The sequence below is a fragment of the Notolepis coatsorum genome (assembly GCF_963971535.1).
Source record: "Notolepis coatsorum genome assembly, chromosome: 16".
Taxonomy (NCBI): domain Eukaryota; kingdom Metazoa; phylum Chordata; class Actinopteri; order Aulopiformes; family Paralepididae; genus Notolepis; species Notolepis coatsorum.
In genome coordinates, this window is record NC_140180.1 from 103,867,842 (window position 1) to 103,885,223 (window position 17,382).

Sequence of the window (17,382 nt, forward strand, 5' to 3'; positions counted from 1 at the left end):
ATTATTGCAATACGTTTCTGTCCTGTGATGTGCCCCCCCCCCATACTAGCTCATGCTAGTTTATTCTATTTTATCTCTATTGTCTTGTCATTATTGCAATACGTTTCTGTCCTGTGATGTGCCCCCCTGCTAAAAATGCCTAGAATCGCCACTGCGTACATCAGCGCGCGCCCTCAGTGGCTGCCACAGGCTGGCCCAGTGAGAGGATTCTCCGGCGCTGCAGCTGGACCTTATTGCACGCGTTAGAACTAAAACCGGGTTAAAGCAGCGAAGAAGGCTCCTTCTAATGTCTCACTTTTGAGTGTCGGCTTCGTTGTTTCTCTGGCGGTGAAGACAAACTGGTGAGCATATCTATAATATCATTATGTTTTCCCTCTAATAGGATATGTAATAAGTCTGTGTACTTGCTATAACTAGTACAAAAAGCTGGTAGCACCGCGGCATGGTTTGGTCCAGGTAGGTGTAACCATGACAGAGAGGCGGCGGGGTTCAACGGGAACAACTTTATTTACACACTGTTTTTCACCGGTAAACGGCATGTAAAACATTCAATGTGCACTTTTCTTGTGTTGATGTTAAGCCATGTCCACATTAAGATAATATCCATTGTCAATACACTGTACTACAATAAGAATGTGTGTCTTTGTGATGCTAACGTGAATAAAGAAGTACTGGTAGCATCGTTAGCCTGTTAGTTGCCTCTCAGTACCCGGGTGGCCATGCTGCTTTCGTTGTAGTATTTATTTACGATCAGGTAGGTAGGTAGGTAGGTATTTATTTATTTAGACAACAAAACATATACAGTCAGATCATTACATCACATATTTGCTTTAGTCAAGGATAGGAACGAAAAAGCCAATGACTGATTGATTGATTGAAAACGTTATTAACAGATTGCAGAATGGGTACAGTACAGTACAGCTCAATACATACAATTGTTAAGGGGATGCAGACCAGAGAAAGACTTTCGTCTTGTTTACATCAGGGTCCCCCATTTTCAATTCATCGTAACATATATGACATACATGACATACAGATAGACACAGTACTGCTACATCTATACATTTATGACATACCAGATTTGCAATTACAGTACTGTTTGTGATACAAAAAGAGTCCAGAAAAAAAAAAAGTATATACATTTGACGTAGAAACTGTACATTGGATTGGGTAGGTGGGGGTGGGGGGGGGGGTGGGGACTGTACATTGGAGGTGGGGGGGGGGGGGGGGGGGGGGGTTGGGTAGGAGTGGAGTGGGGGGGGGGTTGGGTAGGAGGGGTGGGTGGGGGACACTGACTGTACAACTGTACAAACAAAACTGTACATTGGATTATTGGCTAGACCATACTTGGTAATTTACTGTACATTGGAGGGGGTTGTGTTCGGACATTTACAGGGGCCAGTTTCGAGTTGCAGTCTCCCTTAGGTGTTTTTTGAGAGTGTTTTTGAAAGTGGGTAGTGATTCACATTCCTTTACAGCTTTGGGTAGGGCGTTCCACATTGATGTGGCATAATTGCGAAACGTGTTTAGTCCCTTGTTTGAGCCGAATCTGGGTTTAACATGATTTGTGGAGCTCCCTCTGGTGTTGTGATCGTGGTATTCACTGACCTTTGGGAAGTATTTTGTCATGTACATGGGTACCTTGGTCGTGTAGTGTATCTTGTAGACCAGGCCCATTGCAAGTTTCTGTACTCTGTCGTCTACTCTAAGCCATCCTAGGTTGTCAAAGTGGGCAGGGGTGAGGTGGGTTCTAGGAGTAAGGTCAAGCAGTAGTCTGACCAGTTTGTTTTGAGATGTTTGTAATTTTGTTTTTAGCGCCTTTGAGGTGCTTTGGTACCATGAGGTGCAAGCATAGTCGTAGTACCCTTGAATGAGTGCTCCTGCTAGAGTCTTCAGGGTATTCTTGTTTACCAGTGAGGAGATCCGGTACAAGAATCGAGTTCGTTGGTTGACTTTTTTTATTACATTGGATGCCATTTTGTCACAGGAAAGATTTGCCTCTAGGATGGAACCCAGGTAGGTAATATCTTCTTTCCTTGTGACAATATTGTCACCCACTGTAACTGAGAAGCCGTCGGTCTTGCTGAGTTTGTTATTTGAACCGAAGAGAATGGACTCTGTTTTGCCCATGTGTAATAGTTGACTTATTTACATCGTTGTCCCTGGAAGTCAAGGATGCTTGATACATACACATACAACTCATTACAGAAAATCATTCACAATTATTACATTTGATAGCAATGATAGCAATAATGGCACAATCATTAATTAATACAAACATGCACATTTGTTGAGACATGTTAAACTAGCCTTGAGTCTGTGTGTCTCAGAGCACCCCGAGGGGAGGGGGTGGTGGTGGGGGGAGGGAGGACTGAGAGCATTTCCGGACGACTCTGACTACAGTTGCCGTCAGCTAGGACCGGAGGGGGACGATGTAGCCGACTGTCATCATGTGATAATGTTTTAATGACTGTGATTTCCTAGACTTCCTAGAGATCTTTCCCACCTGAAGGCCAACTGCTGCTGCAAGCATCATGCACGAGAGACAGCTCCCGCCTTCTCCAAACTGGTACTGCTCCCGGTGCTCTGACACCAGTGCCGCGGGCATACTGGGATTTGGAGCCAGAAGCATCATATCTTTGATTGACCTTAAATCGCCCACCTGCACGGTTGTGGGTGAGTTAACGTTACATACATACATATACATACATGCATACATACATACATACATACATACATACATACATACATACATACATACATACATACATACATACATACATACATACATACATACATACACAGTAACTGTCATTTGGTGGAGGGAGGCTTTTCTCCAAAGCACCGTTCAGTAACTTACTATGATTAGTGGGCGCATGCATTTTTTGTATGAGAGGCCCGCCAAGTCCAATGGGAATGGAACCCCTAACCCTGGCAGTGTTGGTGCCTTGCTCTACCCATTGAGCTACACAGGGAATGGAACCTTGCATGGTTGCCTCCGCCGTCGGTCTGTGAATGTGTGAGTGAATGGGTAAAATGTGAAATGTGAGTAACAAACTGTAAAGCGCTTTGGATAAAAGCGCTATATAAAAAAAGCAGGCATTTACCATTTGTAGAAATTAGGAAATTGTAAATAGTGCCAGTATCAACCTGCCTGGCTGCCTTTCCTTTCCTTAGGTGGCGCAGGGATTAATCGCAGCGTGCAGTGAGAAGCCTTTGTGGCGCAGCACAAGCCATTGAAAATAATGGGTTTCAGAGCACAGTGCTAGGTCGCTTTCACATATAGTTTTGGTGGACTCGGTGCGGTTCTGGGGGTGAAGTTGCAACATTGTTGCATTCTTCATTTGGTTCGCCTGCTTTCACACAGATATCTGTCAGGCGGACCGAGACCTTCTGAACAATGTCACGCGGTCGAAAAGGGCGCTTGTCTATTGGACAGTGGAAATGTGTGTGTGGCTGCGATCCCGTGTGTGTGTGTCTGTGTGGACTGCGAGTCCTCCAGATCAGCGGAGCTGAGTTTTGACATGGCATTGTTCTATTGAAGCACACGGGGAACAAAATAAGTACCAGCCAACCGCCAATGGCTGGTAAAAAATCTGCCTGGCTGGTAGTTTTTAAATCTACCAGTCAAATGGCTGGTAAGTCAAAAAGTTAAGTTTGTTCCCCGAGAGCAGAGCTACACAGCAGTGCGCCTATTTTGCGAGCCGAAATAAGTCTGTGGTTTTTTCTTCTTCTCACAACGGGTCAAATGCATCTAACATGCATTGCATCGTCGCCATTCCTTTATGCCCACATCGCCCGAAATGAACGTTATGTTAGCGTAAGCTAACAAGCTAATCCTGATCAGCGGCAGAGCCATAGAGAACAGCAGACAGTGTGGACTGGGGAAAGGGAAATGGGGGGGGGGGGGGCTTTCTCTGTGTGTGTGCATGCGTTTGGAAAGACGATGAAGTCACTAGTCAGGACTCAGGACTCAGGAGAGGAGTATATTGTAGTAAACTGAGGATTACTGAGGATGCACAGATAATGTTGATATTCAAATATAAAAAGGTTTCGAGAGGAGTGGAAGTTTGAAGACAGACTAGACTACAATATGATGCGGGGGTGGTGAGTTGAAACAGTGTGTGTGTCCCCGACCCCACTTCTATGTTTCAATACATTTTTGCATTTAAAACTATTAACGCTGACTCATTCCTTCAGTCCACTCAAAATTATGCTAATATTCCTTATGTTGTTTATGATATTAATTGAAAATAGCATATGAGAGTATTATATAGTAATAATAACACATGGCGATATACTAAAAAGCTATTTTTAATTTTTGGCTGGTAAAAAATCTGCCTGGCTCGTAGTTTTTAAAATCTACCAGCCAAATGGCTGGTAAGTCAAAAAGTTAATTTTGTTCCCTGGAAGCACATTACCACCATCCTCTCGCTAAACAACTTGTAGACCACGGTGTTTTTATGAGTGCCCACAAGTAGCTGTTTTATTAATAATATAATAAGCCGCGCGCCTCGGTAATAATAATAAGCCGCGTTTTTTCTTCCTTCTTCCCAAGATGCACAGATAGATAGATAGAGAGATTAGATGCAGTGTGCTTGTTTTGCAGTGAGTGCTGCGAGCAGTGGTAATAATAATCACTTCCTATATTTGGTTCGCGTTTGGTTCGATGAAGCCGAACCGAGACGTACGTTTTCAGGCGGACCAGAGTTCGACTGGTCCGCGAACCGAGTTCGACGCGCATTCACACAGACCCGAAAAACCGGACTATCGAATTCTGGTCCGAAAGTCCGGACCAAACAGCCCCTGTGTGAAAGCGACCTATACAGTATGTGAAAGGCACATAACCCAAGCTCTACCCGTTAAAGGTGCTATAGATAACACTGAGCCACTAGATGTCGCACTAGAGCAGCAGCATGTCTCAACTAGCAACACGTTTATCCATTCCACGTGAGGAAATGGGAAGTAGGGAGGGGATGCGTCTAGTTTTTTACCAACAAACTTGCATTTTTCCGCGATCTGATTGGCCACTGACGTTTCTGGTCATGTGACATCTGCGCCAATCGCGTGACGCAAGTTTGTTGGTAAAAGACTACACGCGGAGGGGACACATTCATTTTGGACCCACCAACATTTTGAAAATGATAAATCCATAAATCATTTATTTTGGGGAAAAGCAATACTTTTATTCTGCACCTTTCTAAAAGCTATGTGGATGTATTATTACTTTTTTTTTTTTTTTTTTTTTATGTTTTGGTCTACATGTTATTACATTAACCAGCCCATTGTGTTTGAAACATTGCTGTGTTCAGCACCATTTTTAGATTCTACTGTACTTTTTGCTCTTGTGGAAACATTTATTTTCAAAACATTGATAATAAGACTTTTAACATAATGTATTGTGTTGCTACTTCCACCAAAAACGGTCTTCAATGCAAGGGAAGAAAGAGGCGCTGGTTTAGATGTCATATACATATATTGTCATATAAAAAGTTGCATAATACTGTATGTCCCCTATTCCTGTAGGCCCCAAGCTAGCCTAGCGTAACGGACCACTAGCCTAGTGTTACAAAGGGTCAGATTAAACCGAATATATGTATTTATTGATTGATATATATTGCATAATATTTGTATATCGTTTGATATCCCTTGTGTATTCTTTGTACATATACACGGAATATCCCTTTAACCTAGTACAGACTATAATATTTCGTTCTCTTATTGGATAGCGTTCCACCAGCGCCATTGCCATACCCCCAGAGTCGAGTTCAAAGCCACCGTCAAGGCTTGTCTCAACATGCCCGGTTCTGCCCAAGACTACGAGACAGGAATAAGGCTGGTACTAGTTTATTCGCCTAACATATAAATATGGCGCAGGTGAATACAGAAGTAGTTCGAGTTACCCAAGTGAAGCCTCACCCACGATACGACGTGCGGTGAAGTAGGGCCCGTTTTTGCCCCAAAATAGAGTCTTGTCTTATCCTAATACGTTTGTTCAACGTATCGTTCGCTCCTTACTAGTAAAGCCTTCATCACGAGTCAACGACCAAGTGAAGTGAGCAACCGTGCGTCTAAATAGAGCACTTATAGCCGCGTGCGAATAGGATAGTAAAGTGTCAGAGCTTAGTGGAATAACGTCAAGTTCAACCTAGTTAATGTGAAGTACCGCGCACCGGAGTATCTACAACGGTGAATGCAGAGCCCCTTTCCGGCTGGATTATTATTATTATTGCTTTGGACCAGGCTGTTGGAGCGGAGAAGAATCGTCTACACCCACTACTGTGGGATTTACCCGTGACGTGAGGAGCATCACTCGAGCCCGTCTCAAGGAGAGGCTGGCCGGCTTTCACCTGTGCTGCACGCATACTGGGATTACAGCTGCTGCTTTCGTCTGCCGATCAGGGAGTAATATACCGCCTCCCATAGCAGGAGCTTATTGAGTCCCCGTGGATCCAGACTTTGCATTCGAACATTTCCTCCCCCTGCTGGCTTACAACCGGTGGGAACCCCCTACCAGAATCTCCCGCTGCCTCCCCAGAGTACCATAGATATAATTCCTAATATTCAGGTTGTATTATCATCTCCTGCGTAATATGAGAATGGACATTCGTTATTGATTTACCTACGCACATTCCTTTGCCTTATAAGCGCATTGAAAGTAAAGTATATTATGTATTCTTGCTGCTAATAAATATTCTTAACCCAGATTTGTGTGGAAACCGTGTCATTGTGGAGGTGTTCTCATCATATACTCGTGTACTGTATGGCCAGTAGTAATGTACATAAGACGGTAGTGGTTTAATGATACCATACTTATTAATACAGTCAGGGAATTGTACCCCTCAGTTACAATTGGTCCTTCGAGCCCCGGATAAGAATTAGCGTAATATTAATATAATATTAATATTAACATGGCCGATGATGAGCACTCCACAAACGCTTCTCCCGAGCTAGAACGCCCGGAGCGCAGACGGCAGCCACCGCTTCACCTAGACGACTATGTTGTCAGTCCAATACCTAGCTTTAAAAGGAAGTTAAATGCGGATAAAATAACTAAAGCGGATAGTAAAAGTATGCCAAATCCTAACGACCAGGCTACCCCGCCAGTAGAGACCCTAGTGGGTTCTAACGTAACTGACCAAGCTCACGGCGGGGACCAGGAGGGACCTGACATGACTTTACCCCCCGCCAACGTCGACGAGGTAGTCCCCGGAGAGCTCCAGGATAAAGAAAGCCCTCCCGGGACGGAACCCGACCCACCACAAGAAGAGACGTGCACCCAGGAGATGGATCTCCTCGGTACGCGACAGGAGAACGGATCTCCAACGAGTACTACCAGAAGCCGATCACCTCTACCAGCGTCTTCCCCCAGCGAGGCGGACAAGATGCTGGCACAGGCACTCATCGCCACCCTGGCAGCCTCTACCGAACGCGATCGACTTCAGGGTGAACGCGATCGACTCCAAGCGCAACAGACGAGCGAGCGCGAACAAGCTGCAGACGAACGAGAGCGCCTTCATGCGCAACTCCAAGCGCAAGCCCTCCGTGAACGCGAACATTCTGCAACCGAGCGAGAGCAACAAAGGAGTGAAGACGACCGCATAAGACTGGAGACCAGACGCCTTCAGACGGAAGAGAACATTGAAAGAAGCCGCGCCGATGCACAGCACGCCGCCGCCAATGCACAGCGCGACGTCGCAAATGCACAGCTCCACGCCGCCAATGCCCAGCGCGACGCCGCCAACGCACAGCGCGACGCCGCCCAGGCCAGCGCCAATGCACAGCGCGACGCCGCCAATGCCCACCGCGAAGTAGCGCGTGACACAGCCCATGCCCAGCGCAAGGCAGAGCGCGACCGGCTGCAGGCGCAGCTGATGGACAAATTGGTTGCCATGGCGACACCCCCTCTCTCCGCACGGAGCTCCCGGAGATCGTCACGACAAGGGTCTAGGACGCATTCCCCTACCCGACCAAGCGACCCGGGACCCCGCCAACAGGAGGATCCTGTCCACGTCTCCGAACCCCCTTCCCGGCCGGTCCATACGAGACCCAGCAACCGGGAAGAACCGGACCACGCCGAGAGACTGAACAGAAGACTCCAGGTCCTAGCAGAGGAAGAGGAAGAGGAGGAATGTCAAGCCGACCAGCAGCAACGTACTCTGGACCAGGAGGCCCAGTACAGCCCCGACCAGCAGCAACGTACTCTGGACCAGGAGGTCCAGTACAGCCCAGACGTCAGCCCCGAGGCCCTGCGCTACAAACCCCCGACTCAACTCACGGGTGAGTTTGACGCACCGCCAGCCCCGAGGAACAGCACCTGGGTACCCGACCTTCGGTACCCACCAAGTACCAGCCCAAGACGACACGCACGGGGAGACTCGCCCAGGAGGCCTCTCCCCCAACGCTCACCGATGTGCCAGTCATCCATGGCATTGTACCTTGGCACACCGACGTTCCCGGACTTCACACACGAGAACAGAGCACAGTACACAGAGCTACGAATGTGCTTAGAGACTATGCTGTCCGACGTACCAGATGAACCGTACAAGTATGCTATCCTACTCAAGCACCTGAAGGTGCCCAGAGCGCACAATATAGCGCTGGCATATTCCAGCTCTACTACCCCATACACCGCGGCTCTAGTAGCCCTCGACCAACGTTATGGACGCATATGGGACTACGTGATACAGGAGATAAGAGACATTGACCGTCTCCCCCCAGCCAGAGACAACAGAGCATTAGATGACCTGTCTATCAAGGTACAGTCCCTGGTAGGGATGCTGGGGGCCCAAAAGGAAAAGGGGATCTATGAACTGTACGCTAACTCTAATGTAGAGAGGATATTAGAGAAGCTCCCTCCCGCCCGACAAGAGCGCTTTCGGCGGCAGAGAGACCACCGCGACCCCAACGGTCCAGAGGCATCCCTCCTAGACCTATCTGAGTTCCTCGCCAGGGAGGTCAGTAGCCTACGACTCGACACGTTCGTATGGAGTGGACCAAGCCCAAGACTCGGACCTCGGGGATCAACAGATAACCGCCGGTTGGTGACCGTTATGCACCAAGCCGAATCAGTACCACAGCACAGGAACCACAACACCCCCTCGACGAAAGAGGACCAGTGGAAGATTGAGTGCCAGTACTGTGAGGGAGAACATTGGCTGTACCAATGCGACACTTTCGGGAAGCTGACCACGGACGAGGTGAGTCAGTGGATCAAGGACCACCGCCGCTGCTTCCGCTGCGCGCGCAGCCACCTAGCAGCTGAGTGCCGCTTGAAGAAGTGCAGCAGGTGCGGTGGCACCCACTTGGAGGTCCTGCATGACATCAACAGGCGTCAGCCAGGACAACAGAGTGGGCCCGTCGCGGTAATGTACCATGCCCGAGGCGGTGGCACCAGTACCGAAGAGCCACCAGACCGCTCCCTACTGTACCTACTGCGACGGCGGACACTGGCTGGCACAGTGCGCCGAATATAAGACACTGAACCCCGTCTGAGTTGACCAGTGGCGTGAGGCGGCCCAGTCGGGCGCCGCTTACCGCGCAGGGGCGGCCCAGGCGGGCGCCGCTTACCGCGCAGCACTGTGCGGAGCCCACCAGAAGATCCAAGGCAACCGACCAACAGGAGTGCTCCACATTGACCAGCATAGCGGGACCCCCCGAGTGCTCATCAAAGTGGTCGGAGTGCTCCTGAGCTACGAGGACAAGGTCCTGGACACTTACGCCGTCCTGGACGATGGGTCTGAAAAGACTCCTCCTCGCTTCCGCAGCAGCCCAGTTGGGCCTGCGGGGTGTCAAAGATACCATGACCATACGCACCATCAGAAGGGACCAGAAGACCATAAAGGGTGAAAATGTCTCCTTCAAGATAGCAGCGGTGGACCAGCCCGAGAAGCAGTATAGCATCACCAACGTCTTCACCAGCCACGACATAGGCCTATCACAGTACACCTACCCCATCCCACAGCTGATGGCCAAGTATGTGCACCTACGTCAACTACCTATACCGCTTATCGACGGCGCCACACCGACCCTGCTCATCGGCTCCGACCACGCGGACCTCATTCTCCCAATTGAGGCGGCCCACATCGGACCCAAAGGATGCCCAGTCGCGGTTCAGACCCAACTGGGATGGACGCTCCAGGGCCCCCTCTACGGACTTGACAGTCAACCCACGTCTACACGCTGCCTACACACAAAGGCGAGCGACACCGGCCACTCCCTCGTACAGCAGAGGCTATTGACATTGAGCGAGAGGCCCGCAAGAGAACCGTGGGCACCAGAGGGAGTTCGGAACTCCACCCCCCTCAGCTGCGCTCCAGACGTAGCTGACCTCGAACCTAGCACCCCAAGCGACTCCTTGACGGGGCGGCCGGCACCGGCCCCTCCTCAGACGGGGTACAGAGCAAACAAGAGAAACAGACGGAGGAGGAGGAGGCACAGCCAAGCACAGATCAAAGCAGTCTCAGGCCCGCTTCCTCCTAAGCCCCCCTTCATCCCGTCCAGTCGTCATGACCATAGACCAGTCACTACCCCGAGCTGCGTGGCCGGCCGGCCGCGTAAGCAAAGTGACCACTGGTGCCGACGGAAAGGTCAGAGCGGCAGAATTGCTCGTCCAAGGGCGGACCTACAACCGACCCGTGGCGAGGCTGATAGAGTCGCCAAGGCTCCCCGACTCGCTTAATGACGACCATGACCCCTGACTTTGTGAACTGCCTACCCTCACAACAGACATTGAGTAGTGGACAGTGTGGTTAATCTGCCTCTGCTTATCTAATTAGGTGGGACTAATTAGGAGGCGGCTGTTACAAAGGGTCAGATTAAACCGAATATATGTATTTATTGATTGATATATATTGCATAATATTTGTATATCGTTTGATATCCCTTGTGTATTCTTTGTACATATACACGGAATATCCCTTTAACCTAGTACAGACCATAATATTTCGTTCTCTTATTGGATAGCGTTCCACCAGCGCCATTGCCATACCCCCAGAGTCAAGTTCAAAGCCACCGTCAAGGCTTGTCTCAACATGCCCGGTTCTGCCCAAGACTACGAGACAGGAATAAGGCTGGTACTAGTTTATTCGCCTAACATATAAATATGGCGCAGGTGAATACAGAAGTAGTTCGAGTTACCCAAGTGAAGCCTCACCCACGATACGACGTGCGGTGAAGTAGGGCCCGTTTTTGCCCCAAAATAGGGTCTTGTCTTATCCTAATACGTTTGTTCAACGTATCGTTCGCTCCTTACTAGTAAAGCCTTCATCACGAGTCAACGACCAAGTGAAGTGAGCAACCGTGCGTCTAAATAGAGCACTTATAGCCGCGTGCGAATAGGATAGTAAAGTGTCAGAGCTTAGTGGAATAACGTCAAGTTCAACCTAGTTAATGTGAAGTACCGCGCACCGGAGTATCTACAACGGTGAATGCAGAGCCCCTTTCCGGCTGGATTATTATTATTATTGCTTTGGACCAGGCTGTTGGAGCGGAGAAGAATCGTCTACACCCACTACTGTGGGATTTACCCGTGACGTGAGGAGCATCACTCGAGCCCGTCTCAAGGAGAGGCTGGCCGGCTTTCACCTGTGCTGCACGCATACTGGGATTACAGCTGCTGCTTTCGTCTGCCGATCAGGGAGTAATATACCGCCTCCCATAGCAGGAGCTTATTGAGTCCCCGTGGATCCAGACTTTGCATTCGAACATTTCCTCCCCCTGCTGGCTTACAACCGGTGGGAACCCCCTACCAGAATCTCCCGCTGCCTCCCCAGAGTACCATAGATATAATTCCTAATATTCAGGTTGTATTATCATCTCCTGCGTAATATGAGAATGGACATTCGTTATTGATTTACCTACGCACATTCCTTTGCCTTATAAGCGCATTGAAAGTAAAGTATATTATGTATTCTTGCTGCTAATAAATATTCTTAACCCAGATTTGTGTGGAAACCGTGTCATTGTGGAGGTGTTCTCATCATATACTCGTGTACTGTATGGCCAGTAGTAATGTACATAAGACGGTAGTGGTTTAATGATACCATACTTATTAATGCAGTCAGGGAATTGTACCCCTCAGTTACACCTAGCATAACGGACCACTAGCCTAGCTTAAAACTCTGAGAGAGGTGTTTTTGGCCAACAGCTAGGCTAGCTGGTCCGTATTCGCTTCCATTCCTTTGTGCTTGGCTAGCTTAGAGCCGGATAGCTTTCTACTCAATGCTATTTTAATAATATCCTCCCTCTCGCTCTTGTCGTTCTCAGGTGAACTGGTCGGCCATAAAGAACGAGTGTCTGGCTTCTCCTTCTGCCAGCACGCGGGCCAGAGTCATCTCTGTGCCAGCTCCTCAGACGACGGGACCATTAAGTTCTGGGATTCTGACGAGAAGGTTTTCATAAAGGAACACACATGTCACCAGGTGAGTGTCCCTCGGCCTGTTTGACCAGGCCTCTTGTTCACCAACGTGGCTAGGTGCATGCACAGAGGTCAGGGGTCAATAAGCACAGAGGTCAGGGGTCAATAAGCAGGCTTTGTGAAGTCACAGCGGACGCAGGATTGGGATCAGTCTGAGCTTAGTGGATTTTGTTAGTTAGGACTAAGTCACTGTTTTGTAAATAATAGTTACAGTGCAGAACCTTATGTGAAGTATAATTTAAACAAAATGTGCACAGATACGGTCAGAGACATTACCACTAGCCCTACTAGAGACCGGCAGGTTTAATGCCACACCAGAGGAGGACAGAGATTGTTTGGTGTGTGCGCTACTGTAGGTGAAATTGAGAATGTGGTTACTTTTTTGTTTTACTGTCCTGTCTACGAGGACATAAGGGAAGTACTCTTTAGTAAAATGTTCTCCATTTTCACGAGTGGGATGAATATGAAAGTTGCTGCTTCAGGAAGGGGGCTTTTTTTGCCAAGCTTGGGACAGAAGGCAGAATACTGTGTTTTAAGACGGAGCTGTAATCTGAAATCTTGCTCTGAAATCCTGCGAGGTGTGAGTTGTTGCAGGAAGACAAGCCTGAGAGAGTTGGAGAGGAGTAAGTGGTAGCGCGAAAAGGTTGTTGCGTTGGAATGCAGCTAGCTAACACAGCTTGCCAACAACATGTCGCCCACTTTGCATAGCGTTCATAGACTATTGATACGGACATGCGGAAGTTGTGGCTAGCTGACTGTTAACGTTAGTTCTGCTAATGTTACATGGACCCAAACAAAATCTGCGTTTCCATGAGTAGAGAGACCCGCTGCAGACAGAGTGGAAGTAATGTAATTATTACAACTTGTAACTGACTGTTTTGACTGACTATAAGCATTGAGCATCGATGTGCATTGTGATTGCTGCTGTGTTCTTTATGCATTCTAAAAATAGATTTGCATAACTCACTGCTCGAGTACTACTAGTAATTCATGCGAGTACTCGATCTGGGGAAACATTACTCGTGTCCATCCCTGGTATTGATGGTCTCTAACTACACACCCTCAAGACCCCTCCGCTCTACATCCTCTGGCCGCCTCAGACCCACTCCTATCCGAGCTCCGAGGGGGTCATCAAAGAGAAGCCACCTATTCCCGGTCCTTGCTCCACAATGGTGGATCAAACTTCCCACCACAGTTAGGACAGCCGAATCCCGACCAACATTTCGCCGTAGACTAAAAACACACTTCTTCAATCAATATCTGAAATGAAAAAAAAATTATAATTAAAAACACTAACCTTCTTACTGTCCTATACTACCATGCACTCCGCCTACTATACTAATATGTCTTATGTCTATATGCACTCAATACTGCAGCATCCAAATACTGCAGCATCCAAGTTTCAGCACTGTTTGACGATCATTGTTACTCGGATGTAAGAGCTGCTGACTTGTATGTCGCTTTGGATAAAAGCGTCAGCTAAATGACTATAAATGTAAATGTAAAATGTATTGAGCCGTGTGCGTTGGTTCTCCTGAACAGAGCACCATCAGAGCCGTCCACTGGTCCCCGGTGGATCAGAACCTGGTGGTGTCCGGGGAGGAGAAGGGGGTGGTGGTCTGCTACTGGTACCACACGGGAGACTCCGTCAGCTTCTTCCCAGAACCCCGGAGCATCTTCTGCCTCTCCTGCTCGCCGCACACCTGGAACCACGTGGCTGTGGGGTAAGGAGAAGGGCGACCCCAGTGGCCTGGGGGACGATAACACCAATTTAGGGACAACTCGGGACGGTAAAAAAAAAAGGAGGCATTGTATTCACATTAGTGCTGTCAGGCGATTAAAAAAAATGATCATATAATTACAGGATTTGTAATTAATTAATCGCATTTTAATCGTATAACCATTTTATGCTCGATATTCTATAATCATATTTCAAATTGCATGTGTCCGGATGGCAGAATTCAGTACTGTATCTACAAAACTTTCTGTTTAATCATCTTCCATCTATTAATTTGCTTAGATTTTTCAGGTCTGGTCAATTTGAGCATGGTGTTATTCACGATAAAAAAAAAAATTATATTCTCATTTGGTTCATTACAATTTACTAAAAATAAATTTTTCATTTGATCAATCACCGCGCAGATTGATTGATTGAACATTTTATTAACAGATTGCAGAATGGGTACAATACAGTACGGCTCAATACACACAATTGTTAAGGGGATGCAGACCAGAGAGACTTTCGTCTTGTTTACATCAGGGTCCCTCATTTTCAATTCATAATGAATTGTAAGTAAGGGTGCAACTTGCACCGTGCAATCCATTCTTTGTGGATCTAGCCCACAGTATTTCTGACACTGGGAATACATTCCCTGAGATTCCGCAAATGGACCATATTAAAAAAAAGTCTGTAAGGGCCCGCGTCCACCTAGCGCATATTTAGGACCGCACGCGTCTGTTTTCAATGTATTACAATGGGGAGGGAGCGCATGCGGCTCCATGCGGCCGCCTCTAGGAAGTGCGCTGCCGTCGGCTTCTTTTTTCAGCGCCTTTATGCGGCCGCACAAGCCAGAGAGTTGAAACTGGCTGAACTTTTCTAGAGCGGTGCGCCGAGCGCATATTCAAACAACCAATCACAGCCAGTCATCTACCACTCTGCTTGTAACCTGACACCGGAGCTGCCTGCCTGTCTGGCTGTCTCCACACAGACCATTGAGATTCGCGACAAAACTAATAATAATAACTACACGAATACACTACTAAAAAGCTAATAAAAAGCAAAGGGCGAACTGTGGTGTCAGGCAATAACTATATATATAATTAATATACAATAAAGTTATTCAAATATGCTATAATATGTGCAAAACCGCGGCATGGCTGTAGATTTCTTTCTGTCATCTACAAGATGCGCGTCAAGCCAGCTCTGCCGGCGCACTCCCAGCATGTTTCACGGAGAAATATGCGCTAGGTGGACGCGGGCCCTAAATGTGTATTCTACATTCTTATGGAATGAATGTGATAAAAAAAGAATATTATAATTTTTTTTTTTTTTTTTTTTTTGTAATTAATTTTGAGTTAATTTTCATAACGTGATAATTTGCTGTGTAATTAATGAATCTAATTAACGCAATAAACTGACAGCCCTACAATCAACTTTTTTAGATTTGGGACGGTTCTTATTCAGTTTGGGATGAATACAACTGTAGTTTTGCGGCGGTTCTGGAACTGTTTCAGTATGTAGATAAAACTATTTTGGGACGGTTTGAACATGTAGATAAAACTAGTTTGGGACTGTTCTGGGATGGTTTCAGTATGTAGATAAAACTAGTTTGGGACGGTTTGAACATGTAGATGAAACTAGTTTGGGACTGTTCTGGGATGGTTTCAGTATGTAGATAAAACTAGTTTGGGACTGTTTGAACATGTAGATGAAACTAGTTTGGGACTGTTCTGGGATGGTTTCAGTATGTAGATAAAACTAGTTTGGGACTGTTTGAACATGTAGATGAAACTAGTTTGGGACTGTTCTGGGATGGTTTCAGTATGTAGATAAAACTAGTTTGGGACTGTTTGAACATGTAGATGAAACTAGTTTGGGACTGTTCTGGGATGGTTTCATGGATGTAGATAAAAAAACGTACTTCTTTGTTCATTAATTTATAGGCTGCTTTTAATTTTTATTCTCAATCTGAACACTGTCAACCTGAATCATATGACTGTACTAGGATGCATCCACAACTTCTAATCTCCCAGCTGATGGTACACGTCACTGTCTTCAAGGTACAAGGATGGAATGATCGTGCTGATTGACGTGAGTAAGAAAGGCGAGGTGGTGCATCGTCTCCGTGGTCATGACGACGAGATCCACTCCCTAGCCTGGGCCCCCATGGCCAATGAGGAGGCTCTGAGGAGTATCACCATAGGTAGAGTAACCGTCAACATATACTTACTGTATCACCATACTGTAGGTAGAGTAACCGTCAACATATACTTACTGTATCACCATAGGTAGTGTAACAGTCAACATATACTTACTGTATCACCATACTGTAGGTAGTGTAACAGTCAACATATGCCTACTGTATCACCATAGGTAGTGTAACAGTCAACATATACTTACTGTATCACCATAGGTAGTGTAACAGTTTCCAGAAGTTAGTAAACACTAGTAGATTAGATTGGATTAAATCTGTAAATTGGGTTTTTCCAAACTAATAAAAAATCAATTCTGATCATACAAATGTGGATTTGGTAAGCCAATCCTAAATGCAGCTTTTTTTTTACGCTCCAAGCAAAAACCAGGATAGCCACATTTCAGGATGGTACCAATCCTACTAGAAGAGCTGGAACTGGGGTTGGCTTTTTACAGAAATTTTACTTGTAAGGAGTTGTGAGAGCTGAACGTTTTGAACATACAGTATGTGGATCTAAAATTCAAACCAGGATGCTATACATAATGCCACTTTGTTTACCTTTTTGCATTATCCTCTGTATTCAGTGGTGAATAAAGTAAACTTTCATGTAGTTCAGTACTTAGCTTTTTTTGCATAACATGCTGTAATGTTATTTGTACTGAACTGGCAGGATAGAGGCCTATTAAACCTGGATTTTGATCGTGTGATATTTGGATAAAAATTCTCCAACCCAATTCATGTTTTGAAAGGCTGGCTCAAAATCGGTGAGCTAATTTTGATCCTGGATTGAAGAAAAGGGGATTTCATTACCCAGATCATTTTGATGCAGATTATCAGTTTTGGGGAGTAATCCATGTGGTATACCTTGGAATACTGTCTAGCTCCCAGCTATAGTCTGACATATGAATTGTGATTCTTTGTTTCTTTAGCCTCTAATGGGCTGGCGGAGGAGGGGGGCTGTTACCTGGCCTCTGGGAGCAAGGACCAGACTGTGAGAGTATGGAGCACTGCAAAGGGCAAAGGTCAGATATTCAACTTCCTGTTACCATG

At 46.8% G+C, this 17,382-nt stretch overlaps 1 protein-coding gene across 1 annotated transcript in view; it reads left to right on the forward strand.

The window, feature by feature from the left end:
- Window positions 1-248: 248 nt before the first annotated feature.
- Window positions 249-17,382, forward strand: part of gemin5 (gem (nuclear organelle) associated protein 5) — a 117,520-nt gene continuing 100,386 nt past the window's right edge. The window contains exons 1-6 of the mRNA XM_084331589.1: window positions 249-341; window positions 2,485-2,676; window positions 12,268-12,422; window positions 13,961-14,142; window positions 16,199-16,341; window positions 17,262-17,354. Coding sequence (XP_084187715.1) covers window positions 2,535-2,676; window positions 12,268-12,422; window positions 13,961-14,142; window positions 16,199-16,341; window positions 17,262-17,354 — 715 coding nt within the window. The 5' untranslated portion in view covers window positions 249-341; window positions 2,485-2,534. The remainder of the gene's footprint in view (window positions 342-2,484; window positions 2,677-12,267; window positions 12,423-13,960; window positions 14,143-16,198; window positions 16,342-17,261; window positions 17,355-17,382) is intronic.